The 26,879-nt window shown below is 49.4% G+C and overlaps 13 protein-coding genes across 13 annotated transcripts; 7 read left to right on the top strand and 6 right to left on the bottom strand.

The window, feature by feature from the left end:
- Positions 1 to 84: 84 nt before the first annotated feature.
- On the bottom strand, positions 85 to 1,716 carry F9C07_4063 (putative efflux pump antibiotic resistance protein; the record flags this gene model as incomplete). The annotated part of the gene is made up of 3 exons (XM_041292021.1): positions 85 to 1,074; positions 1,131 to 1,517; positions 1,591 to 1,716. 3 exons carry the CDS (start codon positions 1,714 to 1,716, stop codon positions 85 to 87), a joined length of 1,503 nt encoding a protein of 500 aa, XP_041146322.1.
- A 743-nt stretch (positions 1,717 to 2,459) lies between these two features.
- F9C07_4062 (putative tocopherol O-methyltransferase) lies at positions 2,460 to 3,726 on the bottom strand (the record flags this gene model as incomplete). Its single annotated transcript, XM_041292020.1, has 3 exons — positions 2,460 to 3,035; positions 3,102 to 3,423; positions 3,497 to 3,726. 3 exons carry the CDS (start codon positions 3,724 to 3,726, stop codon positions 2,460 to 2,462), a joined length of 1,128 nt encoding a protein of 375 aa, XP_041146321.1.
- Positions 3,727 to 5,250: 1,524 nt separating this feature from the next.
- Positions 5,251 to 6,447, bottom strand: F9C07_2283571 (mitochondrial 54S ribosomal protein bL17m). Its single transcript, XM_041292019.2, has 2 exons — positions 6,012 to 6,447; positions 5,251 to 5,846 (listed from the first exon to the last, which is right to left on the bottom strand). The coding sequence occupies exons 1-2, from the start codon at positions 6,225 to 6,227 to the stop codon at positions 5,478 to 5,480; spliced, it is 585 nt and encodes a 194-aa protein (XP_041146320.1). The 5' UTR covers positions 6,228 to 6,447; the 3' UTR covers positions 5,251 to 5,477.
- A 366-nt stretch (positions 6,448 to 6,813) lies between these two features.
- Positions 6,814 to 7,247, top strand: F9C07_4060 (uncharacterized protein; the record flags this gene model as incomplete). Its single annotated transcript, XM_041292033.1, has 2 exons — positions 6,814 to 6,834; positions 6,900 to 7,247. 2 exons carry the CDS (start codon positions 6,814 to 6,816, stop codon positions 7,245 to 7,247), a joined length of 369 nt encoding a protein of 122 aa, XP_041146319.1.
- A 458-nt stretch (positions 7,248 to 7,705) lies between these two features.
- Positions 7,706 to 8,470, bottom strand: F9C07_4059 (uncharacterized protein; the record flags this gene model as incomplete). Its single annotated transcript, XM_041285910.1, has 1 exon — positions 7,706 to 8,470. The coding sequence occupies one exon, from the start codon at positions 8,468 to 8,470 to the stop codon at positions 7,706 to 7,708; it is 765 nt and encodes a 254-aa protein (XP_041146318.1).
- Positions 8,471 to 8,999: 529 nt separating this feature from the next.
- Positions 9,000 to 9,613, top strand: F9C07_4058 (40S ribosomal protein uS12; the record flags this gene model as incomplete). Its single annotated transcript, XM_041292032.1, has 2 exons — positions 9,000 to 9,258; positions 9,435 to 9,613. 2 exons carry the CDS (start codon positions 9,000 to 9,002, stop codon positions 9,611 to 9,613), a joined length of 438 nt encoding a protein of 145 aa, XP_041146317.1.
- Positions 9,614 to 9,792: 179 nt separating this feature from the next.
- On the bottom strand, positions 9,793 to 12,165 carry F9C07_1542066 (translation regulator GCD7). Its single transcript, XM_041285909.2, has 5 exons — positions 11,904 to 12,165; positions 11,588 to 11,759; positions 11,236 to 11,528; positions 10,328 to 11,174; positions 9,793 to 10,265 (listed from the first exon to the last, which is right to left on the bottom strand). Exons 2-5 carry the CDS (start codon positions 11,683 to 11,685, stop codon positions 10,193 to 10,195), a joined length of 1,311 nt encoding a protein of 436 aa, XP_041146316.1. The 5' UTR covers positions 11,686 to 11,759; positions 11,904 to 12,165; the 3' UTR covers positions 9,793 to 10,192.
- A 337-nt stretch (positions 12,166 to 12,502) lies between these two features.
- Positions 12,503 to 14,093, top strand: F9C07_4056 (TFIIF-interacting CTD phosphatase; the record flags this gene model as incomplete). Its single annotated transcript, XM_041292031.2, has 2 exons — positions 12,503 to 13,892; positions 13,951 to 14,093. The coding sequence occupies 2 exons, from the start codon at positions 12,503 to 12,505 to the stop codon at positions 14,091 to 14,093; spliced, it is 1,533 nt and encodes a 510-aa protein (XP_041146315.2).
- A 760-nt stretch (positions 14,094 to 14,853) lies between these two features.
- On the bottom strand, positions 14,854 to 16,073 carry F9C07_4055 (putative aminotransferase, class V; the record flags this gene model as incomplete). Its single annotated transcript, XM_041292018.1, has 2 exons — positions 14,854 to 15,925; positions 15,985 to 16,073. The coding sequence occupies 2 exons, from the start codon at positions 16,071 to 16,073 to the stop codon at positions 14,854 to 14,856; spliced, it is 1,161 nt and encodes a 386-aa protein (XP_041146314.1).
- A 1,640-nt stretch (positions 16,074 to 17,713) lies between these two features.
- F9C07_2202896 (Metallo-dependent phosphatase-like protein) lies at positions 17,714 to 18,508 on the top strand (the record flags this gene model as incomplete). The annotated part of the gene is made up of 3 exons (XM_071509546.1): positions 17,714 to 17,770; positions 17,916 to 18,329; positions 18,395 to 18,508. The coding sequence occupies 3 exons, from the start codon at positions 17,714 to 17,716 to the stop codon at positions 18,506 to 18,508; spliced, it is 585 nt and encodes a 194-aa protein (XP_071366476.1).
- Positions 18,509 to 18,891: 383 nt separating this feature from the next.
- On the top strand, positions 18,892 to 20,367 carry F9C07_1540520 (uncharacterized protein). Its single transcript, XM_041292029.2, has 4 exons — positions 18,892 to 19,454; positions 19,596 to 19,852; positions 19,957 to 20,044; positions 20,105 to 20,367. The coding sequence occupies exons 1-4, from the start codon at positions 19,386 to 19,388 to the stop codon at positions 20,252 to 20,254; spliced, it is 564 nt and encodes a 187-aa protein (XP_041146312.1). The 5' UTR covers positions 18,892 to 19,385; the 3' UTR covers positions 20,255 to 20,367.
- Positions 20,368 to 21,419: 1,052 nt separating this feature from the next.
- F9C07_2283563 (E3 ubiquitin-protein ligase hula) lies at positions 21,420 to 25,386 on the top strand. The gene is made up of 10 exons (XM_041292028.2): positions 21,420 to 21,963; positions 22,082 to 22,104; positions 22,195 to 22,233; positions 22,313 to 22,418; positions 22,475 to 22,608; positions 22,705 to 23,902; positions 23,954 to 24,247; positions 24,310 to 24,447; positions 24,502 to 24,897; positions 24,954 to 25,386. Exons 1-10 carry the CDS (start codon positions 21,944 to 21,946, stop codon positions 25,051 to 25,053), a joined length of 2,448 nt encoding a protein of 815 aa, XP_041146311.1. The 5' UTR covers positions 21,420 to 21,943; the 3' UTR covers positions 25,054 to 25,386.
- A 747-nt stretch (positions 25,387 to 26,133) lies between these two features.
- On the top strand, positions 26,134 to 26,820 carry F9C07_4051 (GPI anchored serine-threonine rich protein; the record flags this gene model as incomplete). Its single annotated transcript, XM_041292027.1, has 3 exons — positions 26,134 to 26,258; positions 26,324 to 26,422; positions 26,553 to 26,820. 3 exons carry the CDS (start codon positions 26,134 to 26,136, stop codon positions 26,818 to 26,820), a joined length of 492 nt encoding a protein of 163 aa, XP_041146310.1.
- Positions 26,821 to 26,879: the final 59 nt, after the last annotated feature.

Genomic DNA, 26,879 nt, shown 5'->3' with positions numbered 1-26,879 from the left:
TAAGATACTACATCATTAGACCTCACATCCTTACCACCAGTATCTAGCACACATCATACATACAACGAAGTTCCAACCCCCCAACTAAACCTCCTTCCCGATAGCCCTAATCTTCGGGCCCCAAAACCAAAGCACAAAAGGAATCGGCACACCCAACCCCAAATAAAGCAAAGCAAGTAAAGTATTCCCCCACCCAAACCCCAAGCGATCATACAAGCTCGGCGCAAAGATCGGGAACGCAAATCCGAGGATATTCGACAACATCCTCGTAGCCGCGTTAGCCGACGCCGCATGCGCGAACTCATCCAGCAGATAGGCCAGCATGCCCTGACCGACCATGAAGCAGCCGGCGGTGAAAATGGCGGCACCGATATCGACGACGACCCACGAGATGCGGTTCTCGGCGGACCAGCCGTACCAGACGAGGCCGATGGGGATGAGCAGGACGCTAGGGATCATGTAGGGGATGCGGAATTCGGGGGTGACGATTGCGCCGGGGCGATCGCGCATGCGGCGGAAGATGTAGTCCATGAGGTGGCCGCCGGCTTGGGCGCCGATTGTGGTGCCGATGGCGATGGCGAGGTAGTTTAGGCTGGAGATTGTTTCGGATTCGTGGTAGCGGTCGATCCAGAGGTTGGCGTAGGTGGAGAGCATGAGGACGTAGATGCCGAAGTCGAGGCCGTAGACGATGGCTAGGAACTGGATGATGGGGCGGGTTAGGAGGAGGCGGAGGGGACGGTAGATGTTCTTTCGGAGTTGCGTGAAGAGGTCGATGTAGAATTGCTGCGTTAGGGGGCTGTTCTTGGGGTAGAGGTTCGGGTTTTGTGCTCTTGCCTTACGGCGGAGCAGCGTTGGTGTGTATGATTCTTTCAGGATGATTGCGCCGAGGACGGTGACGAGTGCCTCGAATGACGATAGGATCCAGAAGAGCCAGTGCCAGTGGATGTGTTGTGAGGCTAGACCACCCATTATTGGCCCTAATGCTGGTCCCAGATAGGGGATGAGGGTGGCCAGCGCAAGGGACTTTCCACGGTCTTTGGCATGGAACAGGTCCGCCATCATAGGTGCTGTTAGCTGTGTCCTTGTCAGCTAGCCTTGTTCACGGATAGTCTTTAAGAGTGGTCACTCACCGTGACACCGGCGCTCGCTCCACAGCCTGCAAGGAACCGCCCGGCCATCATCAGTCCTGGGTTGTTCCCAACTGGACAGAGTGAGTTCCAAAGGATGTACCAGACATTCGAAACCAACCAGACGAACTTCCGGCCATATATCTCGGACAAGGCAGCGACGAGAAAGGGCCCAAAAGCCAGGCCAAGAAGGAAGATTGAGAAGCAGATCTGCGTTACGGAAATGCTCAAGCCCACATCCTCTGCAATCTGGTTCAATGCCGCAGCCATCATACTGGTCGACATGAGAGTAGCCAGTTGACCGCAGGATACGACGATGGCAATGGAGACTTTGCGGGTCAGTGACCAGTTGTACGGGTTGTGAGGATCATCTGGGCTATCCCAGGTGGCCTAGACAGCGATTGGCACTAATATTAGCCTTTTCTATGATCGAGAATATTTGATAGAGTGTGAGTGTCATTACACCATGTGCTTCTCTGAGTCCATTTAGCTTCGCCTCGGCTTCGTCGTCGACAATAGCCAAATATTTTTGGTCTCGGCCTGCCTCCACAGCAGGCCCCTGCGGAATCTCTTTAGGTTCAGCCGTCATTCTCGCGAAGATCGATTGCAAATCTGTGCTAGAGATGTATTTGGACTGAACTAAGCAGATCTAAACACCGAAAATGCCAATGTTTTGTTTTTAAATTGCTTTTTTTTTTGAATTACCCCATCATTCCGGGTCTTTCAGCGTCAAGTGGACTGACATGAAATTATCGTTTGAAGGAAAAAGCAGAGAAGCAGTTGTCGGACATGCCGGATGTTGCATTCCAGAGTGCTTACGTCGTGACCGAAAACGGCAAATAGTTTGGATGTAACCCTTTCTTTATCTTATCTGATCTTGGTTGCTGGTTCTCATGGGCTTAGAATACGGGAAACTTAACCATAAATCAGCTCATATCATATTTAGTCTAGTAGACATAAATTTGGTGCTAGGATATCCCCAAGCTAGGCCGTGATGTTAGGGCTAGGCCTGTCATGACACTACAGCTGATTGATAAGACACAGATATTCCGCCTAGTTTTAGACAAATAGGGATCATTCCGCGTGCTATGGGTAATTAGATAGGTAAGGATGTCTCTCTAGTGCTGACCGGTTAAAGAATTCCGGAGTCTGCTAACCTTCCTATATCCCTAGTGCCTATCACACAAGCATATGCAGGCCTCATGTGACTCTTTTTGTTCAGTAAGATAGTAGTACTATGGAAATGAAGTAATATTGACGGGCAGATACCTTAATTAACTTCCTTACCATATGCAACACCAAGTACTCCATATAAGACTCCGAAATCCAACCCTAGATCTCCGGTTTCCGCCCGATCATGAAATACATAGGAGTGAAAAGGCCAAGTCTACCCCCTTCGACAAGACTATCAGCACCACTGGCGAGCTCTGTGGCTGTTTCAGCAGTCCCAGATGGGGCCATTCGCAAAGTTTCCAGTGTCCACAGCAGGTAACCCATCACTCCTCGTCCGAGTTTGGTCATGCGCAGAACAGTGAGTAGATCCCAGAGACTTCGTGCGTGCCGCAGCTCCCCTGCAATAGGGTAGTACCATGGTATAGGATCTGGTCGTGCTGCTAGGTCTTCTTCATGTTCGAGAACGAAACCAGCAGCTTGAATCGCTTCGGCAGCCTCGTTTTGAGTGCGCATGTTGACAATGCCATTGCCGCGCTCAATCCCGAGTCGAATAGCACGATGCTTGGGATTGGACTCATCGAAACGATCCGTCATGACCCACTCATATACACCAAAGCGACCGCCTGGTTTAAGGACGCGGAAGATTTGCTCATATACTTTTTGAAGGCTTGGGGCATGGACTGTGGCTTCGATGACATAGACTGCATCGAATGTATTATCTGGGAAATCAAGATGCTAAATTGATAGTCAGTGAGACAAAGAGCGCCATGGTAATTGTGAATATGGCACCATTATACTTACCATGAAATCACCCTTACAGAAGGAGACCTGCTCCTCCAGACCCGCCTTCTGCGTATGCCGTGTTGCACGTGCGATCTGATATCCATTATTATTGACTCCAACCACCTGGCACCCAGTAAATCGAGCAATCTCTCTCGCTGGACCCCCAACACCACAACCAACATCCAAAACCTCCATTCCCCGCTTAATGCCTAATTTATATGCAAGGTAATGCTCGTGGCGCGCCAAAGCCTGGAGGAACGATTCACCGACAGTAAACCGACAGAAATGGAACGACTGTGCCCACGCTTCTTCATAAAAGTCTGTCACAAGGTCGTAGTAGCTGTGCAGGTCAACCAGTTAGCAAACAACTGTTTATCATTGGCGAAATGCACCGCAGCAGGAAGACCACTCACTTATTGACCACACCCATGTACTCAGTTGTTCTCTCCTTTCTGGCCTCGTCGGTCGTGCCGTCAATGCCCTTTTCAGTCCTCCACCGCCGCACATATTCGTTTGTGATCTCGCGATGGGCCGCGTTGTTCTTTTTGAGCATGGCGAAGAAGGCATTCTTCTCTTCTGCCGACTTTCCGTGCATGGCCTTGGTCAAGGCAAGGTCGGGGTCTTCTTGTAAGGCGACGGTCATTGTGAGATGCCAGTAGTCGATGTTGTGTAGGAGAAGGACTCCGACGAAGCGAAGGCCTCAATATACGGAGAGAAGGGAAATCGGTGGAAAGAGAGGTGTGCTTGAGCAGCTAGCGTGGTAGGAATAGGAACACATCGCTGAGGCAAGATAACAACGGATCTTTATAGCAGTAAAAGCTCATGTTCGTTACATAGATACCTTCAACTACAACCATGATCGTGTACATCGTATACGCTCTATACGACAATTAGGGCTCAAGGATAGCTTACTCATATAAGCTTGTGAGCCAATTAGAGGATTGAATGGCATCGTATCGGCATCGTATTTCGGTTAATGCACCAAGTGGGTCACAGCTGGGGTAAAGTACACCATTCCAACCATGTTCCACTCGGACTTCCATGCTGTACCTGCTGTACTGGTGGAATCCAATGGCATACTGTGCCTTTCCAAGCCCCTGGAATAACTTGCCGACAGAGCACATACTCCACCGAAGGCAAAGGGATAGCAGTGGACTGCCCAAGACTTATACTAGTCTGTGCATGTCTTTTCATTGGTCCAGGGCACTAACAAGGCATTTCATTTTCGCCGCCATGCTCCAGTCGATAATGAAACATCGCTTCGAAGACGCGAATTCATGAGATCAGGCCACCTCGGTCCGGCTGTTGTACCTGTGAGCAAGCCGTGAATGCCGTATCCGTCTCTGCTACCATCCGCCATAGCTTATAGACGTAGATGAAAGACAGTTAGCGCAAGATCTTTGACTGGGAACTTAGTGAAGTCCGTATTATCGTATGCCAGGATCCTTCGCATTTCCTTTGCCGATAACGAGGTACTCAAGCACTGCCTCTCTAGATGCAGCTACCGGTCCCAAGGATATCTCGGTTAGCCTCACATATAATACTGCTTCCAACGGCAGCAACGAATTCTCTCTCAGCCAATCTCATCAGCTGATCTTAAGAAATCGAACAATATTCACAGCTTGAAACACAACCACGCGTAGAATCCTCTTAGTACATTTGTGAATCTAATGCACACCTGCCGCTCAGTATGGTGTTGTGTCCGTCGAGATCTCGAAACAATAGCGATGGTAAACGATGATTCCAAGGGTTGCAGAACATCGCGAGCTTTCGGAAGTTCATCTCTAAGCACTGACCGCTCGCTGTCTTGATTTACTGTTGCAAAGAGGAAGCTTGAATGCGACTTTTGTCGGAACAAGCCAGTTGTGCTTAATGCGTCAGGGAAGATGCATCCGGGTCTGGTACATATTCCCTTCGGTGATTTGTTGCTGCTGTTGGTAACGTATACCTCACAGGTCTTTCCGAAAGAACGTCGAAGTAAAAGTGTGACTTGCTCTCTGCAGGTCTGATGACTGAGGCAGAGGCACATCGTGACAGTTAGGCTACTCAGGCAAACATGCCAGGGAGAACAGAAACTGTCATCAACAGAGTATATACACAGTCTACTCTTAGTCTATCCCTCATGGTAACAGCTTAACACAAGCTACATCACGTATCTACTTGCAGGATAATTAAAGACAGTCTATAAATAAGCCGAAGCCCATTTCCGTATCTAGAAAACAGCAGCTAATATTACACGATCATAAAGACCAACAGGTAAAGACATGAGACCATGGAGGAAAAAATGTACAGATACAGAAGCACCAGATGGACTCAGGTCGCTGCGATCCAGTGCCCCGTTCGCCGAACCTTTGACAATCCCTACCCAGATTCAACGGGTTGTTTTATATGCATCTATTGCTTCGATTCTTTTTTCTCCTGAGCTTTCTGGGCCTTCTCTTCCTTCCGGCCGTCAAGCTCTAACTTCTTAATCTCCCGCTCCAAGTCGTCAATGCCGTCTTTTCGGAATCGCGTTACCTTCTGTACGTTCAACCGTGTCAGTTCATTGAGAGTGTCCAGACCCTGGGACCGTTGCCTGGCGACGGTGCGTGCCGTCATCGCGAATCGCATATCCTTGGGTCCGTCAACAAGTTCCAGGATGGCGCTAGGTGCTTGATCGTCTTTCTTAGGCTCGACACGTAGTACCCGGGTGTAACCACCGGGACGCTCGGCGTAGCGTTCACGAAGGGGTCCGAAGAGCTTCGGGAGGAGATCATGAGGAGTCTGTGATCCGATTAGTACCAATTGTGGGAGATCCGGCAGCATAAAGATAAGCCATAGAAAGGAAGGGGAAAGTTGCCATGCAACATTCATCCTGGCTTCTAAGCGAATTCCCTCTGCGCGGAATTGGAATTATAGAAAATAACCAAGAACCAGAATCCCACATACATAGAAAGTCGACAAAGCTTGTCTCCGACTCGCTTCTGTGTTCTTCTTGCCCAGTGTGATCAACTTCTCAGCCAACCGTTGCGCCTCCTTGGCCTTGGGCCATGTTGTTGTGATCGACTCATGTTTGAAGAGAGAAGTGACCAAGTTGCGAAGAAGGGCCTGTCTATGCGATGACTTGCGGCTAAGATGGCGATACTTGGCTGCACCACCGGCCATTGTGATAGGTATATGCGGAAGTTGTTTTTATTCGGTTGTTTTGGGTTCTCTTTGCCGTGGCAATTGGCGGATGACGAAGGTATGTGCTGTATTAAAAGTCGTAGGTCTATTCCTACAGCAAGCTGAAGGAAAGGTAAGAGGGGAGAATGGCGAGATTGGGGTTAGGCGATATTGAGATGAAGTTGCAGGTCACAGCCGTTATGCTCGACCCTCTTCCAGGACGGTGGAAAGATTCGTTCCTCCGCGGCAGCCAATCGGAGTGCTCGAATGGCATTCCCGATCCGCGCAACAGAAACTCCCCATACTTGCAGATTTGTTCTTTCATCTAGACAAGAAGACAAGCATATCCTTTTCAATTTCACACATTTTACTCTTGCTTTGGACTTAATTTGGCTCGCCATAGCTCCCTACATTGATAAACGCGTATCTAGTCGCTAGTTTACTCATTCAGGATCTGCGAGTCGTGACTTCTGTTCTTTCGGCCGGCGCCGAAAGGCTTCCTCCCCCACCTACTATCTTGCAGCAGCCGGAAAGTGTTCATTATCCTTTTGAGAATCAGTTTACTTCGGAAAACCAAGAAGCAGATATGGGCTTCTTTGCCGGCTTTGTAAGTTACAACTCCCTCTCCGACTTGAAAGCATGTGCCGAACTGTCAGTTAACATGAGAAATAGTTCAGCGGATTCGCCTTAACTACAACCGCCTTATATTTAACCGTTCAAGTACATCGGTCTATTCGCCTGGAACAACGTGATGCGATCCGTCAACAGACTCAAGCTCTAAATTGGTTGTCGTCGCCTATAGGCGCCTACGACCGCCGACTAGCCCCGAAAGATAGCGCTCGACCAGATAATAAAACGACGGAGCCAGTACGGCCTACTATGGAGGACTTGCTGAAGCATCACTGGAACCAGGAAGTGGAAAAGTTGGCAAAAAAGGCAAACGAAAGTCGGTGGGAAGACATGCGAGAAACGGCGCAGGAAGGTTGGAAGACTGTGGTGAGGCTTGTAAAGAGGGAGTAGAGTCGATTTGGCTGAGTACATGTTCATGGGAGTTACTCGACGTTGGCGAGCAGATATGTCCAGATACCCTTTTTTTTTTTTTTTTTTTTTTTTTGTCTGTCATTGACGAGCGTTTCTCAAGTATTAATATTTCCTTTGTCGGTCCAGCCTTACCATTTCCCTGCATTGAATGACAACACTGTCGCATTTTTTATACGCCAATAATAGCCATGGCCATTCTCTCACAACATCACAGGTCAAGCAGACTGCAAGTGGTTTCTTGTGGTGGCTGTACTATCAAAACGATAGAATTCCCATTTGCTTCGTTGGCGGTAGTAACCCCCACCAATGCTTTGTGGACTTGATGAAGTGTACACGTCCACTGCCTGTCAAAATGGCACGTAATACATTCCAATCCACAGGCTAGAAGGCTTGTGCGGTGTCCACAGACGATCAATCCTCATAGGTTTCTGACAGTCTCACCCAGTGTTAGCCGTCGATGCGGTCTCCGTGGTTATGCTTTCATTATCACTCCATATGTCTCTGCTCTCCCTCTCCACTGCGCGCATAGCTTGAGCAACCTCCTCAAGCTTAGCTACCACATCCAATACGCCGTTGTTGACCCTATCGAAATAGCGATCATTCGCTTCACGCCTCTCGCGTGCCAGAAGAATGTCCTTTTCTGTTTCCTCATCTAGATTCCTCTGGGAGGCATCATCCGTTGCGGTTTGTTCTCCCGTGTGACTAGTGGCAGGAGAGGATGCTCTTGGTCTTGATTGACTCTTGGTAGCTGCATTCTTCGGATCAACTACCTCATCAGCTTCGCTTCGAGCCCAGGCCTGGGCAAGCCTCAGCTGCTTTGTTCGCAGGTCTTCAAGGGCCTCAGAGTGCTTTTCGCCAAAGACATGTTCACTAGCTACCGCACTCAGCTCGACCTCTGACAAGGCATTCTGCATTTCTTGCCAGATGGCGTCCGAGCGATCAAGTTCGCCTTTTGATTGTGTACGAGATAGAAAGGGGGAGAGAGAGCCTGGGGTCTCAAGGCCGCCTTGCTGGCGCGAGGAACGATTCCGCTGCAGCGCAGGACGCTGAACCCCTCCACCGGGAGAAACCGAGGGCACCGGAGGTGTGAGAGATATGTTAGATCCATTATGGGAAGTGGGTGGACCTTGAAAAAGAACAGGGGGAGGGAGACGCGCAGAGGGAATTTTCCTCAGATTCTCTAATTTTGGAGCCGCATCCATGGTGTTCGCGAAGTATACGTTGTTGGCAGGCGAACTAAAACAGAACAAGCTCCAATTGACAGCCGTAAATAAAGGAGCTTAATCTCCGCATACAATCAATGCTGACGGTCACTGATAAGGGGCTTATCGATATCGGAGAACGGCGGAAGTTGTTCCGATCCCGTGCCTCGCTTAGCGGCCGATTAGGGCGGAGCGCGCACAGCAGAACATTTTGGTGAGCCTTCAGCGACACCGCCGGCCGTGAAAGGAACCCTTCGACTCTCGACAACCATCCCCATCAGGCCTTTCGGCAATCTATATCAGTCGGTATGTATATTGTTGCTGCTATTTTTTGATGAAATATATTCGTGTCTAGGGACTCCCGTTCAACATCGAATCTTTTGATTTTTGATTTTCCACCGCCCCGGCCATGTACTTCTGAAATCCACGTCCCCTCCACAAATCACGAAATCACCAAGCATCAGATTGCCACAGCAAGATCTAACGCATTCTTCTTCTACAGACCGTCCTTCGAACATAATCCGCCAAGATGGGTAAGGGACAGCCTCGTGGTCTTAACGCCGCGCGCAAGCTCGCGAACACCCGCCGTGAGAACCGTTGGGCCGATCTTCACTACAAGAAGCGTCTGCTCGGTACCGCCTACAAGTCCTCTCCCTTCGGTGGTGCTTCCCACGCCAAGGGTATCGTCCTCGAGAAGGTCGGTGTTGAGGCTAAGCAGCCCAACTCCGCTATTCGCAAGTGTGTCAAGGTCCAGTTGATCAAGAACGGCAAGAAGGTCGCTGCTTTCGGTGGGTAGCCCTCTTTTCTCTCCTACAGTCATACCATGTGCTGCAATCTCGAAAAATGAGGATGGTCTGGTGATGTCGGGTTGGTGGATTTGCTGGGGATGGGCTCGGATGGAATCGAACGAAACGGCAGACATGGAAGGATGTGGTTCAGATTATGCTAACGGTTCAACTTGTAGTCCCCAACGACGGTTGCCTTAACTTCATCGACGAGAACGACGAGGTTCTCCTTGCCGGTTTCGGTCGTAAGGGTAAGGCCAAGGGTGATATTCCCGGTGTCCGTTTCAAGGTCGTCAAGGTCTCCGGTGTCTCCCTGCTCGCCCTCTGGAAGGAGAAGAAGGAGAAGCCCCGTTCTTAGAGAATTGCGCGAACGAACGATTGCAGCGGGAACGATGGGAAAGGGCCCATTCCATGGAACATTGGAAGATTACTACGATGGGATCTATCTTCAGTCTATGGTCTGGTCTGGAAATTATGGTTCAGGACGGATGACCCTGCAAATAAATTGCAGCTACTACGATTGATATACTTATAAAAGATGGCGCCATGATTTATTTCTTTGGGAAGGGCCCTAAAATATCAAGTCTCAAACTTCAATCTTCCGTCTTCTTCTAGCCGTTGTAGTATGCATTGGGTGTTGAATATGTCCGTAACGATTTTCACAATGATATAAATTTGGATTTAGGCTAGAAAATCCGGTACAATATTCATCTGATTAATCTTATCGCATGATCCATATCATATGATCTTGATTCATTACTATTCCATTTAGGGTAACTACGTGTGTGTAGGTGTCTTGAGTCCATTTATTGTCCCCATGGGTATCGTCCCTCATATTTTGTCTATTACAATCCTTACGCCCGTATGTAACCATGCTTTTCTAATACCCAATTCCTTTTTTTTATTTTTCGTGCTTTTTTCCTCTTCAACAAGGCGCTTAAAAGCTGATGTCCTCCTTGCGATAGTGGTCGGACACAATACGGTAAAGATAAGACGGTGCGTGGCCTCCTCTGTAAAAGAACGTCCATAGTTAGCTCGGCCAGACAATAATGCATGATATATGGGAACCCACAAATTGGTGATATAGAGGTCGATCAACTCTGCCGGGACGTAGTCGTACAGAGGGTTTTGAACGTCGATCTGATCCACCAAGTCGCCATCCTCGTAGCCGATAACGTTGCTGGAGTCGCCATATTCGATTAGCGAGTCGAAATCGAACGGATACACAGGGCTAAGTTTGTATACGCCGCTCACGACCACGACAGGGGTCTGGTGCACCTTTGCTGCGCGAGCAATAACCCGGGTCCCTGCGGAGGCAACCAGCCCACCATTGGCAAGAACGGAATGTGTGCCCAAGATGACCTTGTTGACTCGGGACATGAGCGCAAAGACAGCAGAATCCGGGATCAGGATGACTGTGATGCCCAGAGCGATCAGAGGCTTTTGGAAAGATTCAGTGCTCAGGATCTCTTCATCGCCAGTACTGTTGCCGCTGACAGTGGCATGTGTAGCTTCGTGGTTGTTGGGATAGGATTCGGCGTGAATCACGGTGAACTTCCGCTTGGCGGCAGCTTTCAGCAAGAACTTCTGGACGGTAGTGGACGAGGTATGGGTGAGGATGATCTCGTTGGAGTGGATATGGTCGAGGGCATAGGCCGCAATCTGGTCATCTACTTGGCCCAATTCATCGATAATCTCATTGACACCTTCGAGAACCTCAGCACGAACGTCCTTGCTTTGTACGTGTCCCAGCAGTCTTCCGGATGGAGAAGCTGATGCAGGGGTGCCGGGAAGCGACGTTTCGGGCTCCGGGTGTGAAAGTAGACTGAACATGGAGATCGGTGCGGGCTGCGACAAAGGTGGTCGGGAAGACCCTCGGTCCGAGCCTTCGAAACGGCCAGAAGAATATTCAGACGGATCTATTATCCAACTGTTAGCGCCTTTAAATCGCACATATGATGCGGGACGGTGAGTGCTAACCATCCAAGGCACGGGGTGTTTGAGGCTGGCTCTCGGATGCTTCACTCAGGTTGAAGTCGGCTTCCCTGTCATCTTCGGCCTCATCCCGAATCAGGCCCAGCACGCGCCTGACAATGTTACCGACTACCATCTCCTTGGGTTGCGCAGCCACCAGCCGCCTTCCCACACTCTGGACCCGCTCAATAAGCTTAGCTGCATCTGATGTCCGACAGGCCGAGATGACACGAAGGAGAAGGTAAGCGGTTGCGGTAGCGCATGATCGGGAGTGACGAATCTGTCTTCGCTTGAGGAGTCTAAACATTTGTTAATATACCTAGCGAATGCGAAATGTATAATGACGGTGAGAACGCACGAGATCAGATTATCGATAGATGTGTCAATCGGATTGGTCTTCAACGACCGGAGAAAGGACGCCAACCCTGGCGTCAAAGCCATAGATGTGGATGGCATAGTTTGTGGTATATGCTGTGGGTATTTCTTTGCGTGAAACGCGCTGCGAACTGAGACAGGGTGGTCCTTGGTGTCTATGTGCAATGGTTAGTAGATTGAGTCATGCCGCACACGGTAATTTCGCACAGTTTCTCTATATCCCCCAAGAACGGACCGTAGGATATGTATGCGATTCCAAATAACCAAGATGTAGATAAATTAGGGGACCAAAAACTCACTTGATTTTTGGGGCGGAAAAAGCACCGGTGGTAGAGGGGCTGCGCTAAAAGTGAGGAGGAAGGAGGAGGTTCTTTGGCGTTTGGTGGGATGTGACGGAGGGAGTTTTTGCCCGCCGCTTAGAGCTGCCGCTCGGCCCAACGTGCTGCTGGCATCTGGGACTAATTCCGGGACGGCCTGACAGCAGACCACTTCTGAACCTGGAGTATGTATGAGTGTCTCTCCCCACACACCTCTCTGTCGTCTCCGGCTACTAGACCACTTCGTGTTCCTGGCTGAGAGGCTGTGCCTTTATATCGGTCTTTCCTTCCTTTCCATATCTTCTTTTTCCTGCAGCGTCTTTCCAGCCGGCACGACTGGGACCTGGTCTACCCGTCGGCTATCGCTTCATCGAACAGAGCTGGTATAAGCGTGGTTCTGAGACACGGGTTGTCAACTGGCGCATTGAGGTTCGTACGAGCATATTCTGTATCCCATTGCAATCTCAATGCTGCCTTACCTCGATCCATGTCCGATTGTTCCTACACTACACGAGTGCTAACTAGCACGTTCTCCCTTAGATAGCTGCGCCAGCCCGGACACCCGTGGGCCGTGTTGGAAGATGAACTCGTTGAACATACTTTCGTCCCGAGTCATTGGCCAATCTTCCCATTCAAACCGTAACCGTCAGAGATCACGTTCGCAAGGAGATATCCCACCAGTAACTGCACCGGCGGACCTCTCCAAACTCCGGTCTTACAGCAGCCACGACTTCCATTCGGCAGACGTTTTTGAGAAAAGTAGCGACGATGGGTCTGGGTTAACGCATGCAGAGGACCAGCTTGGCCTTACGTTTGATGAGAAATCACCACTGATACGAGGGCTTCAAAAAGACGGTTCATTCGCTACAAAAAGTACACTAGGTCTTGTTGCCCAGCGGTTTTTCGACGCAGTTGCCGAAGCAATCAAGTTCATCTTGTCCACTTTGGCCGCACCCGGTATATTTGCAATCGAATGCTTTCACGAGGATGACGGGCGTTATTCCCCCATAGCTCCTGCGAGAAAGTTGGGGCGATTTCTATTCGGTTCCTCTGCCAGCAGTGCAAACACATCAGCGAAAGGTGTTAAACGGACGGAAAGTAGACGACGGCAGGGCTCCACGCGAAAGCTGAGAAGCCATAGGTCGCGAGATTCTATTGCCTCGAGCACTTCTGAGTCCGAAGGTGATCGGAAGGCCCTGAAGGGCTCCTCAGGTAATAAAAGTCGATCTTCGAAAGCGAAATCTTCAAAGTCGGACCAGATGTCGGATGAGAGCACCCCTCGTCGTTCTATACGGATCAAGCTTCATAACGAAGAAGCTCTAAAACGACAAAGGCAGCGCCGATCACAGAGTATGGACCTCGATCAGTCGTCAGATACCGGACCCCTAAACCCAGATAGCCTGAAATCGCCAACCTCTTCATCTATCCACAAGGTTACAAGGTACCCTCACTCACCCGTACCTCCTCGGCCGCTGATCCCACCCCGTCTACCATCCTACACGGCCACTTCGCGCACATATAGGGCTCCCCAAAAGACCTTGATCCTTGATTTGGATGAAACTCTCATCCACTCACTGGCTAAAGGAGGACGCATGTCTAGTGGCCACATGGTTGAGGTTAAATTGGCCGCGCCAATGACGACTGCTCTCAACCCGGGGGCACCGCCGACGACCTTAGGACCACAACACCCCATCTTGTATTATGTGCACAAACGACCCCACTGTGATGAATTTCTGCGCAAGATCTGTAAATGGTATAAGCTGGTTATCTTCACTGCTAGTGTTCAAGAATATGCCGACCCTGTGATCGACTGGCTGGAGCAAGAGCGAAAGTATTTCCATGCGCGGTACTACCGCCAGCATTGTACTTTCCGTAATGGTGCCTACATCAAGGACCTTAGCTCGGTAGAGCCTGATTTGAGCAAAGTGATGATCTTGGATAACAGTCCTATGAGCTATATTTTTCACGAAGGTTCGTCAACTGGCGATTGAGAGCTGCCACGGCGAGCATGATAGCTGACTCTGTCTAGATAATGCGATTCCCATTGAGGGCTGGATCAACGACCCAACGGATAACGGCCTCCTCCATCTCGTTCCTATGCTAGAAGCTTTGCAATATGTGACCGACGTACGGGCCTTTTTGGCGTTACGTAGAGGAGAAGCAGAAGCATAGCCTAGGAGGGGACGGACATGGGCTCCCAAATAGAATTCATGGATCAAACAGAAGTCCTATGAAGCAGCGCGCGTATACATGCTGATGGAAGTTTATAATGCATTCATAGCCCATCTGATGTGACTGTAAAGAAAACTGGCCACACGCATCATAAGTGCCAGTAGCATTACTACTTCATACCCTCCTCTTTTTTACTTATCATTGTCACACTTATGTTCTTGTAATTTCCCCCCTCTTCTTCCCTTCCCTGTTCTATTGTTTTTGTTCCTTTTTTCCCCTCTACAGTTGGACGGATGTTACGAGTCAGGATCATCATTATACATATTATCAACATATTTCACGTGCCTCCTCTGTTGGTTGTAGGAAAACATGAGCCACTGGTCGTTATATATAGTCACATTCAACATGGCATCTACTAAATATATAAATATCCCACTTACCTAACAATTCAGTACTGGATGTAATATTTCTTGTTTGCAACCGATCGGGTACACTACCGTTAACTCGGAGCCTCATCCTATTGGCCGATCTGTGGAACACATCTCAGGTTGCAACCTGACAGAGAAAGGCTGTATGACATACCCTTGATTAGGAACTTAGTCTACATTATTCATGTACATGTCTTCACTAGATCAAAAACCGCTACCAAAATATAGATCAGATATCCCCGGGAAGCGTACTCTTAACATGAAATATTAATTTTTTTATTTTTTTATTTTCATTTCTACTTAAGTTCGTGAAACATGGAAGGTATCATCATTTACAGTCCCTTGGCCTGCTTGGCTTCGGCCATGGCCTCCTTCAGAGCGGCAATAGCGTTGTCAATGTCCTTGCGGGCAGGATCGGAGACACTGACGCCCATGTGTCCGAACCGGATGTACTTGGTCGCAGCCTCCTTGTGCAGACCCGCTGCAAAGATGACGCCCCGCTTCAGCAGCCCGGGGAGCACGTCGGGTGGGGCCAGACCCTCGGGCAGCCAGATGGCCGTCATGGCGTGGGCCTGGTTCTCTGGCTTCGCGGCCAGCTGCTTCAAGCCGAGCTCGGCGACAGCAGCCTTGACACGGTCCGAGGCCTGGGCGTGCACGGCGAAGCGCTCAGCCATGGGCCGGGAGGTGATCTGGGACAGGGTGGTGTGCAGGGCGTGGACCAGCTGGGTGGGTGGGGTAGCGAAGTAGGAGGGCTTGAAGTTCTCGTAGTTCTGCATGATGGGGAGCCAGTTGCCGATGGAGGAGTAGTATGAAGCGGGGGGGGACTGGCGGTTCTTGAAGACGTCGATGGCGCGGGGGGAGGTCATCAGGATGCTGAGGCCGGGGGGGCAACCGATGGCCTTCTGGCTGGCAGTCAGGACAACGTCAAGATCCCATTCATCAAAGGCGATCTCCTCGCAGCCGACACTGCAGACACCGTCCACGACCACCAGGGTGTTGGGGCTGACGCGGCGGACGATCTCGGCGATGCGCTTGATGTCACTGAGCACACCGGTCGAGGTGTCGACGTGGGTGATGGTGATGATCTTGTAGGGCTTCTCCTTCAGGGCCTGCTCAATCTCCTCGAACGAGGGGCGCTCTCCGATGGGTGCCTTGAGCTGTGTTGCGTTCGCACCGTAGGTTTGCAAGCATGTGGCGAAGGAATCGGCGAAGTAGCCGGTGTGCAGGACGAGGGCATTCTCTCCCTTCTCGACCAAGCTGGAGGCGACGACATCCCAGCCAAGGGTACCGCTACCGGAGATGACGAAGGGCTGGGCGGCGGGGTTGGTGGACTGGAAGAGCTTGCGCACCAAGGTCAATGTCTCTCCGAAGGTCTTGACAAAGCCAGGAGCAACGTGGCTCTCGCTACAAAAAGCATCAGTATGGAGGGGTCAATGGCTACTAGACGACAACGATAGACTCACGCATAGTGGGCCATAGACTGGAGGACAGCATCATCGAATTCGATGGGTCCGGGAATCAACAAGGTGGGGTGAGGGGCTTGGGACGACATTTTGGTAGAGGGGGATTCTGGTTGTTGCGAAGGAGATGTAGAAGGAAGAGTGCGATCGAGGGGTTTATATTCGATGTCGTCGGGAGGGTGGGATCCTCTCTCGGTCGAGAAGGGAGTATTAAGATCGGGCAACGGTAAATGCTGATCCAGGTGCCTGGAAATCAGACTAAGCCGCTGCGTCGTCCGTCTGCTCGCCAGCTTTTCCGAAGGTTCGGCGTTGAGAGCCGAGAGTCCGCGGGGTAGAAGAAAGTGAACGTGATAGTAATGAGTAATGGGAGTGAGTGAGGGGAGCAGAATTCGGGGATCGCCGGAATCAAGCACGACTTGTTATTGGTAGATGGTTTTCTATATCCCAAGTATCCCTGGTGTATACAAAAATGAGAAAAAAAGAAGACGTGAAAGACTTCAAAGGGATGTGCTTAAATAGGGCAATTGATCTATAAAATTTTTCCTGGGTCAGATTATTAACCCTTTTTCCATTTCCTCCCCTTTCTATCGGCCGTAATGTCAATTAATGTCCGTCCACCACGGGCGGAGCCTTCCGTACGTTTACCTCCGCACTGCGGAGAACCTTTGGGTCCTCCGGATGGCGTTTTTGTTGGGACTGGGGATGCGAACCGCAATTGACTCATCTTTCAACTATCTATCGAGTAATGAGAACTCGGACTGGAATGAAAACATCATATTCCATTGTTGCGTCTGGGTTTTAGAACATTCGGAACCCGTATGCTGCGGAGAATTATATATTTATCCAACATAATTGTGTATACGTATGGAGTATATAGCAATATATGTATATATCAGTTCTGATATATCACTTTCGTAGGACACCCAATGACACTAGTAGAAGCTAACTCCAACGACACAATTGCATATATCCATCTCAAGTTATGTGCACCAACCAGGTATCCTCGAGACTGTATCTGAGGCGTGAATATGTTCCCTAAGTCAAGGTTCAAGTCATCAGGACATATCCAGAGCTACTCAAGTTTCAACCCCCCCTAAGAAATTGCCCCAAAGCCTTCGCAAAAAGGTCAATGGTCAGACAGTGACGCCTAACAAAGGTTATCTATGTACCTAGTACTAGCACAAACTCACAGGCGAGTGGACGACTAGAAACAACGCAGTAGATTGTATACTGGATGGACACTTATCATTTCCGCAATAATTCAACAACTGGGTTGGAGGTCAAGGTATATTGCCAAGAGCAAACAAGCACCCCGGTCACAGTGAAATGAGTATCAAATCACGCGCAGTGTGTCTGGCCCACAATAGAGTGATAGGTGGTAAGTCGATCAGCACGGCATCAAATACCGATGATAATCAAAAGTATGATCCATAATAAGACTAGTCCGATTATAGTATAGTGCAATGTAAGACTAATCAAAGCATTGGCCTAACCATCTCTGCCACGGTAATAGGGCTTAGGGCTCGAGGACCGCGGCATCGGCGTCAGGCGTCAGTGAGCTTTCCCCGCGAAGCTCCATCGAGTCGACGGAGCACCAAATAACCATACGTAACCTTAACTACTAGTTCACTGGCGGCCCGAATTATCCTGTGCACTTGCAGGTAACTACCTTGTCTCCTAACCACAGGTTTCTTTGGAATGGGCTGTTGAGTTGCCAGTTCCCTTCTCCAAGATGACGTCGCGTCTTGTTCTGGTCATTGGTGACCTCTTTATCCCTGATAGAGCTCCGGTACTGAACATGTCTGTTCCCTTCATTTTCTCTTAATTAGCTGACATGCTATCTCTAGGATCTTCCAGCTAAGGTGTGCGCCACTCAATCACCCATCAATCGGCAGCCACCCACTGTGCAAACCCATCCGGACTAACTGTCGCAGTTCCGGAAACTCTTAACGCCAAACAAGATCGGCCAGATCCTCTGTCTGGGCAATCTGACCGACCGAAGTACATTTGAATTCCTCCGTGGTATCGCTCCCGATCTGCAATTGGTCAAGGGTGATTTCGATGTCGACTCTCCCAACCTACCCCTCTCAAAAGTGGTGACCCACGGAAGCCTCCGTATTGGTCTTACACATGGCCACACCATCATCCCGCCGGGTGACGCCGAAGCCCTGCTTATTGCCGCACGCCAGATGGATGTTGATATACTACTATGGGGTGGTGCGCACCGCTTCGATGCCTTTGAGATGGAGGGAAGATTCTTTATCACCCCCGGAAGTGCAACGGGCGCTTTGAGCACTGGGTATTGGCCCGAAGGAGAGGAACCAACACCTAGCTTTTGTCTCATGGACGTGAGTTGAGGCCCTAACTTCACCATTTCACACTTTCTCCTTCACCTATGCTGAACATTCTGCAGATTCAAGGTGACGTACTTGTGTTGTATGTCTACCAACTCAAGACGGACGCCAATGGTGTTGAAACCGTCGCGGTCGAAAAGGTCTCCTTCCGCAAGAACACCGTTCAATCATGAGTTAACGCCTCGTAATATTTGCTTGTATATATGTCATAGAAACAGCCACGATCATGACCTCCTAATTGTATGTGACTTGAATTTTACCTAGCTCTCCCTAACTGACTTATGGCTTAAATTTGATGATGGACGATATTTTACGGTCCCTGATGAGTCGCATGGAGTGGTTTCCTTCTGACGATGTACTTTAAACCCAGAAGAAGTGTCAGTTGCCAGTATCTGATCCCTCTGTTACCCTTATAGCTGTAAAATACTGAACCGGAATATTCTATGAGGTTCTATAGTGCTTAATACTTCTGCGCGCATTGTGTTACTGCGCAGTTGCAAGCCATCTGGTTTCAGAGTGTATGGTGGCATTGTTATACAATTTTTACAATTTAGAAGGACAAAAAAATAAGAAAGAAATCAAAAATAGAACCAGCGAAAAGTAGTTAGCTAGTTTGAAGACTGAATGAGGGGGCAACAAAGGCGGGCAATCTTTTTTGTTTTGCGACATGACGAAGTACTCGAGGCTGGATTTGGGTGAAGTTCATTCCCTGTGAAGGTTCAGATGACAAAAGTCGCTAACCGGAAAGAGCAGCAGTGACTTCGGCGTCGATCAAACACGAGCATAACCATTTGTGACCTACTACGACGGGTCTTCTACCTCCAATCACCGGTTGCAGGTCGTTTTATTTACCTCTTCAATCTTTTTAATCTAGACTTACTTTACTCCAATCTTTAAAGCTTTGCCTTTGTCGGATATTATATTTTCCCAGAGCTCTTGCTCCACTCCCGCTCCGCTAGCAGTCGGGGAGGTGCCGTTACAACTTGAGTTTTTCCTTGACTCGGCGGGTTGAACATAGAAAAGAGGAGGCATCCCAAGATTACTTCCATAATGAATCCCGAAGAGAACGAAGTCAAAGATGAGCGCTTGCAGCATCAAGAAGAGGGGGTAGACGATGAGGTGAGGTTGTTCCTTCAAGCTGGAGCTCATGCTAGATTGAAGACCGGAAACTCAACTCTGGTGTTTCTGCATCGTCCTTGCTTCATCACAATGTTACTTTTCATTGTATCAGTCAAACTAACACGGTGGTCTCGTCTGTAGGAAGAGATTGCGGCGATGAAGAGACGGGTAGCCGAAATGGAATCCGAGGCAGCGAAGTTGCGCGAGATGCAAGCCACCCTTGATCAACAGTCCGAGAACCTGCGGGAAGATAAGGAAGAGATCGATGCGCGGAGTATTTTCGTCGGCAACGTTGATTACGGTGCTTCCCCGGAGGAGATTCAGGCGCATTTCCAGAGCTGTGGCTCAATAAATCGCGTTACTATTCTCCTGGATAAATTTTCGGGTCAGCCGAAAGGGTGCGTTACCGCTTTTTCAGCCTTTCAGACATTTTTTTCCACCATTTTTTGCTCCTCCTTTATGAGAACAACTTCTGTTGCGAGTGCTGATGTCTGTGGTACAGGTACGCCTATGTAGAGTTCGCAGAACCTAGTTTGGTGGCCCAGGCACTTGTCCTAAATGAGAGTGTTTTCCGTGGCAGGAATCTAAAGGTTGGTCGCCCTGTCTACCCCTTGTGCCCAGTGCCGTTTTGTCAGCTAACACGCATACAGGTTGTCCCCAAGCGTACCAACTTGCCCGGCATGAGTCGAGGCCGCGGACGAGGTGGCTTCCGGGGCCGGGGTTTCTTCCGTGGCGCCCCTCGGGGAGGCTACCGCGGAGGCTATCGTGGTGGCCGGGGTCGGGGCTATGCACCTTACTAAATGCATGCAACGTATGCTGCCACGCCGAGGGTGATTAGTTCGCAGACCAGAGCAAGCGAGCTCGAACGAGTCGAGTGACAGAGGAATACGGCCGGACACGTCCACATTAAATCATAAATCGTGAGGTTTCTCTGATTTCATGGAGAATGCTTTGGAGTTGGGGATGGGATGTACTGTATGATAACCATCTGGCAACCGGTAGGATGGATGGATTCCGCTTGTTTCTATGATATCACCCTTATTCTACTGGGGGTTTCTTTTTTTTTATTTTTATTTTGATTTAGTTACGATCATCATCATTTTGGAAGCATATCTTGCAGGGTCAATGGAAAACACTATGTTGCCTCTCTTATTTTTATTTTTATTTTATTCTTTTTTCACATGTGTGTGTGTGGTGTATGTGGGTATGGATACGATGTGTACGGAGCTAGGTAGTATGTACGAGGGAATTGCGACGGTAAGGATCAAGCGATGGCGATGAACTTTGAAGGCTGGTAAGTAGGTCAACTAAAGCAGTGTGCCCCACTGTCTAGGACCGGTCGTACTGTCCGTACTCCGCGTATGCTCCTGAACGACAACATTAAGGGGTTAATGATTGAGGAGGAGTGGTATACATCGTACCAAAGTCAATATAAAAATAGAGGGATAAATTTTGTTGCCTTACGGGAAAGCCACTAAATGCTTGGCTTGGGCTACGGGCAAAACGTTTCTTCCAGTCGAATGGGAACTTAAGCACGCGGGGTTGCTGCTTTTGGCGTCATGGGCTCTGGAATCTTGGTTAGCCGCCGGCCTAGACACCTTAGGTTTCAGGTATCCTATCACCGTCTTTCCTTTTTCCCTGATCTGGAATGACTTCGAGGAACACGAACCATACAGTACTGTATGTACATGGATACTACTCGTGATCTGTCACCGGTAATTTTGGGATGGAATAAGGAAATTTATTTGGAAGTATGATTTTGCTGGTAAAGTATTATATCCCTAGTGAAATGGAATGGATCGGAGTATATTATTACATGATGATTACCGATATATTTGGTTGGAGGGAGCTCAGGAATGAAATTATAGAATGCTTATTTATGTATTATTGACGTTTACAATATCACTCTAATATTTTTTATGATATTTTATTTTTATTTTTATTTTTTTTTTTCCTTCATTTTTCTCTAGGAATTTATTAATTATTTCCACCCCTCTCCCCTCCTTCGCCACGATCCGCCCACACCCGCGCTACTGTCCCTAAGGAGCCAAACGGAAATCAAGTCAATCAACCGCGCGCTGCTCGTCTGGTCGGAAGAAAGCCCCTCGTCACCAGGTGATTGGCTCGTAACAGCGCAACGTCAGGACCTTCTCTGGTTTGCTCAGCCCCAAAGTTGCCCGCGCCTCCATCCTCAGGCTTAGTGTCCCCGTTATCGCCAAACCTCAACTCATCTTTAGTTTTCTCCGTTGCATCAATCATCATCAATCTTGCTCCGGTTTCACCCCCTCCCCTCCCCTCTCCACTTCACACCACCGCTTCTGTCATTCGATCTACGGCCGACTTGTGTTCCCGATCTTTCGATTCCTGCCTAGTGTGCGGTCTGTGGTCTGTGGTGGATGCGCACGCCGCGAATTACCTTTTAGGCTTGTCCTGATCGGCCGTTTTACACCCGGAGGCGTGTACTGCCAGCTCCCTTTCTACAGTACAGGATGGGTTCCAATCTGCCCGCGTAAGTCTTCTCCGACAACTCCTTTCCTTTCGATAAGAAGTTCTATCGCGTCAAAAACAAGAAGACAAGTCCCGTGGATTGAAAAGCGAGGGTGTGCTAACGAATCAATGACTTGCAGCCAGCCAAACCTCAGGGTTACAAGTAAGCCATTCGGGAATGGGGGAGAACCATCAGTCATTCTTCCATACAGAAGAGAAGGGCAAAGAGCTTACTGACTCTCTTTCTTGTTAGTTATCGCGGCGGATGGACTATATAAGCGAGATGTCTTCCGTATGTCCCGCCTATATGATCTGAAATGATCCACTATCGCCTCTACCAGTTTGACTAATACCTTCCTTCATATATACAGGATTCCCTGATCCGTTCGCTGTGGCCACTGTGGGGGGCGAACAAACCCATACAACCTCTGTTATCAAAAAGACATTGAACCCTTACTGGAATGAGATGTTTGATCTGTATGCCTCCCCGCCCAAGTTTCGATGTCTCCATACTGATCAACACTGCAATACAGGCGAGTAAATGAAGATAGCATCCTTGCCATCCAGATCTTTGACCAGAAGAAGTTCAAGAAGAAGGACCAAGGGTTCCTCGGTGTGATCAATGTACGGATCGGTGATGTGATAGATTTGCAAATGGGCGGTGATGGTAAGTTGCTCTGCGAGTCAACTGTCGTCATCCTCTAAAAGGTTTGCCCCGTGCGTGAAAGTGTCTCAACTGACATCGTTACCTCGTGCGCTACAGAGATGCTCACTCGAGACTTGAAGAAGTCCAACGATAATCTTGTTGTGCATGGCAAACTCATTATCAATCTGTCCACCAACCTAAGCACACCCAATACCAACCAAGCAAACGGCTTACACCGGTCACATATGCAGCCATCAACTTCCAGCGGGCTTGTGCCACAAGTATCGGCGTCGACTCCGCAGCCGTCTCCCGGCCCAAGTCAAGCTGACCCCACCGCGTCAAATCCATCTCTCCACCCGCAGCGTGTCCCATCGACTACTAGGCCAAGCAGTACGATTGTCCCTGCCAATGGCCCGCCCGCTCCGCCCAATGGTCAGCAGGGCTCTCGCACAAACCTTAGCTCGTTCGAAGATAGCCAAGGACGGCTGCCAGCCGGCTGGGAGCGACGAGAAGATAATTTGGGACGGACATACTATGTGGATCACAACACGCGGACGACCACTTGGACCCGGCCATCGAACAACTACAACGAGCAAACGTCACGCACGCAGCGGGAGGCCAGCATGCAGCTTGAGCGGAGAGCCCACCAAAGTCGCATGCTCCCGGAGGATCGTACCGGTGCGAGCTCACCCAACCTGCAGGAGAACCAGCAACAGGCTCAGACCCCGCCGGCCGGTGGCAGCGCCAGTGCTGTTTCTATGATGGCTACGGGAGCGACCACCGCCGGCACTGGCGAGCTTCCGCCTGGATGGGAGCAACGGACTACCCCCGAAGGACGGCCTTACTTTGTCGATCACAATACTCGCACCACGACATGGGTGGATCCGCGACGACAGCAGTACATCCGGATGTATGGCCAGAATGCCAACGGCACCAATACCACCATTCAACAGCAACCAGTGTCCCAACTTGGGCCGCTACCCAGTGGTTGGGAAATGCGCTTGACGAATACTGCGCGTGTGTACTTCGTCGACCACAACACGAAGACGACCACCTGGGACGATCCCCGTCTGCCGTCCTCCTTGGATCAAGGCGTCCCGCAGTACAAGCGTGACTTTAGACGTAAATTGATCTACTTCCGGTCACAGCCCGCTTTGCGAATCATGTCCGGACAATGCCACGTCAAGGTACGACGTAACAACATCTTCGAGGATTCCTACGCCGAGATCATGCGGCAGAGTGCTTCGGATCTGAAGAAGCGCTTGATGATTAAATTTGACGGTGAAGACGGATTGGATTATGGTGGTCTGTCCCGGTAAGTAGTCCTGTCGATTGCGAAGAAGTACCCAAAGCTAACAGCGCCCAGTGAATTCTTTTTCCTTCTCTCTCACGAAATGTTTAACCCTTTCTATTGTCTTTTCGAATACTCCGCACATGATAATTATACCCTGCAAATTAATCCTCATTCGGGCGTTAATCCGGAGCATCTGAACTACTTCAAGTTCATTGGACGTGTTGTTGGATTGGCCATTTTCCACCGCCGTTTCCTTGATTCATTCTTTATTGGAGCGTTCTACAAGATGATGCTCCGGAAGAAGGTGTCGTTGCAAGATATGGAGGGTGTTGACGAAGATCTGCACCGCAACCTGACTTGGACCTTGTACGTTCCTGTAGCCCTATGCCCCGAGGCATATGTCAAGAGCTCCTGCTGATAATCCACAGGGATAACGATATCGAGGGCATTATAGAGTTGACGTTCGCCGTTGACGACGAGAAGTTCGGAGAGCGCCGTACGATCGATCTCAAGCCGGGCGGCCGGGATATTCCTGTTACCAACGAAAACAAGGGAGAATACGTTGAGTAAGTTGTGGCATCCTAGTGATGAGCGAGCTGAGACAATTAACACTGGGTTAGGTTGGTCACCGAGTGGAAGATTGTGAAACGGGTTGAGGAACAGTTCAACGCCTTCATGTCAGGCTTCAATGAGCTGATCCCTGCCGATTTGGTCAACGTCTTCGACGAGCGTGAACTGGAACTGCTGATTGGAGGTATTGCGGACATTGACGTTGATGACTGGAAGAAGCACACCGACTACCGTGGCTACCAGGAGTCGGATGAGGTGATCCAGAACTTCTGGAAGATCGTCCGCACCTGGGATGCGGAACAGAAGTCCCGTCTGCTTCAGTTCACTACTGGTACATCCCGTATCCCGGTCAACGGGTTCAAAGACCTGCAAGGTTCCGACGGACCGAGACGGTTCACTATCGAGAAGTCCGGCGATCCGGGGGCGCTGCCCAAATCCCACACATGGTACGTTTTCTCCCTGGTGTATGACAATCGTGAATGCTTAGCTGACTGTTTTGAAGCTTCAACCGGCTCGATCTTCCTCCGTATAAGACTAATGATGTGTTGGAGCATAAACTCTCGATTGCAGTGGAGGAGACATTAGGTTTCGGACAGGAGTAGAGGCATCTTTTGTTCTATTCCGAGACAAGATATTTTGCATACGAATATATTAATTCCGCCGCCGCGTGCAACGCGGATGGCATGCAAACCAACGCGATTGAGAGGGCGCATGCGCATGTTCATGATCTCCACTGGCTTGTGTCCCTTTGGCATCCCATATTCCCCCTTCGTTCGTGGTCTTCGTTTTGTTGCATGCGGCTTGGAGCAGACTATATGAATTCTTTTTTATTCTTCTTCGTTACTTTCAGAGTGGTGGCTTTGTATATATTCTGTATTATTGTCCTATGGATAACGAGCTGACTTGAATCTGGAGTTTTTAACATTAAGGAAGGTCTAAAATTTCGTATCCAATTTTAGGGTTTGTGTTGTCCTGTGGCCGCATGTGACCGGTCTGATTTTGAAGACGGAGAGATCAAGAAGTGACACATCGTCCCTAACTATTGGACTTAGTGTTTGAACCCTTTTTGTCACCGCCATTCGATAGACACTCAACTGTGCAGAATCAATTGAGGAACTGGAAATGCAAGACCGTCCCTAATTGCAAGTGAAAAGGGGAAAAAAGAGACTCGAATGTATGCCTCAACAATCCATGTTCACCCCGTCAGGCAGTCGGTATCTCGACGTCTCCATCGTACGTACATGATTGACAGCAAGAAATATAATCCATCTCAATCAATAGGACAGGGTTATAGAAACTATTGACACTTAGACAACCATCCACTAACAAACCCAGTCAGTGCCGTGGACCATTCATATCGCATAATGGAAAGAAATTCCTCGGGGTGGCTGATATAGTGCGATGCAGTGTCTTCCTCCACCACCTGTTCTCACTTGGTGGGTGTCATGTCATATCTTACCGACAAGAGCTCTACAGATGTCACGCTCATTATTACTTTCTGAGAAAACGCTCAGACATTGTCGTGTTTGATTTAAGAGCTGAGCTGTCCCTTCTCCCTTCGTTTCTCTTTGTGACGTTTTGTACTCTTGTCTAAGGCTGTCTAGTGACCAGAGGTTCTCTATACTTCATCTTGATTTGCCCTAACTCTCATTTCAACTACCATTAACAATTCAAACGGAAACATGCGTGCCACACTCTTCACCACTATCCTGACAGGATCCCTCCCCCTCCTTGCAGCGGCCCAGACCCAGGCCACTGCTACTGCCGGGACAACGACTTCGACCGGGTCGAAGTGCGCTGCTCAGAAGTATGTCACCAAGCCGGATCATTTCTACTCAGATATCTAGATATTGACTAAGCTTATTCAAACAGCATCGTGGATGATTGTAAAGAACGAATGATGGGCCAATTGAAAGCTTGCGGAGTAAACGAGTGGAAGTGCCTGTGTGAGCAGCAGGGCAACGTTGTTACGTGAGTTTAGACACTTCCTTTCCTGTTCAACACTTTCTTGTACAGAAAGCATGCATGTATATACGGACATTATGTTTGAACCCTTCTACCACATGCTACCATTGGCTAATATATGGAACGGCATGAACAGATGCTACAACAACTGCCCTGGTTCTGCGGAGAGCGGCCCTGAAAAGCAAAAGCAACAAGTCTACTGCAATGCAGCAAAAGCTCTCCCCTCGTCGTCAACAACGATTGCCTCTTCGACGGCTTCGGCGACGGAAGCGAAGAAGACCAGTTCCTCTACTGCCACCTCGACTAGTACGTCTACTGGTGCTGCTGCTCTTCCTACGGCGGCATTCGGGGCTGTCGAGGGGGGCTTGATGCTGGGTGTTGTGCTGGGTGTTTTGGGGCTGTAATTGTTCCAGCTTGAGTCGAGAGATTTATGATAATACATAATAGCAATCACTGATGTGTA

The sequence above is a fragment of the Aspergillus flavus genome, chromosome 4, assembly GCF_009017415.1.
Source record: "Aspergillus flavus chromosome 4, complete sequence".
Taxonomy (NCBI): domain Eukaryota; kingdom Fungi; phylum Ascomycota; class Eurotiomycetes; order Eurotiales; family Aspergillaceae; genus Aspergillus; species Aspergillus flavus.
The sequence above is the reverse complement of the archived record's forward strand: the minus strand, read 5'-3'. Positions and strand labels throughout refer to the sequence as shown.

Bases quoted from the DNA above. Each gene is read 5' to 3' on its own strand.
- F9C07_1542066 (XM_041285909.2), bottom strand. From the start codon at position 11,685: ATGCCATCCACATCTATGGCTTTGACGCCAGGGTTGGCGTCCTTTCTC. The intron at 11,529-11,587 runs GTGCGTTCTCAC...ACAAATGTTTAG, and splicing joins TCTATCGATAATCTGATCTC to ACTCCTCAAGCGAAGACAGA. The intron at 11,175-11,235 runs GTTAGCACTCAC...GTTGGATAATAG, and splicing joins AACACCCCGTGCCTTGGATG to ATCCGTCTGAATATTCTTCT.
- F9C07_1540520 (XM_041292029.2), top strand. From the start codon at position 19,386: ATGAATCCCGAAGAGAACGAAGTCAAAGATGAGCGCTTGCAGCATCAA. The intron at 19,455-19,595 runs GTGAGGTTGTTC...TCTCGTCTGTAG, and splicing joins AAGAGGGGGTAGACGATGAG to GAAGAGATTGCGGCGATGAA. The intron at 19,853-19,956 runs GTGCGTTACCGC...TCTGTGGTACAG, and splicing joins TTTTCGGGTCAGCCGAAAGG to GTACGCCTATGTAGAGTTCG.
- F9C07_2283571 (XM_041292019.2), bottom strand. From the start codon at position 6,227: ATGGCCGGTGGTGCAGCCAAGTATCGCCATCTTAGCCGCAAGTCATCG. The intron at 5,847-6,011 runs GTATGTGGGATT...ATCGGATCACAG, and splicing joins AAGCTTTGTCGACTTTCTAT to ACTCCTCATGATCTCCTCCC.
- F9C07_2283563 (XM_041292028.2), top strand. From the start codon at position 21,944: ATGGGTTCCAATCTGCCCGC. The intron at 22,609-22,704 runs GTAAGTTGCTCT...CGTGCGCTACAG, and splicing joins TTTGCAAATGGGCGGTGATG to AGATGCTCACTCGAGACTTG. The intron at 23,903-23,953 runs GTAAGTAGTCCT...AACAGCGCCCAG, and splicing joins GATTATGGTGGTCTGTCCCG to TGAATTCTTTTTCCTTCTCT.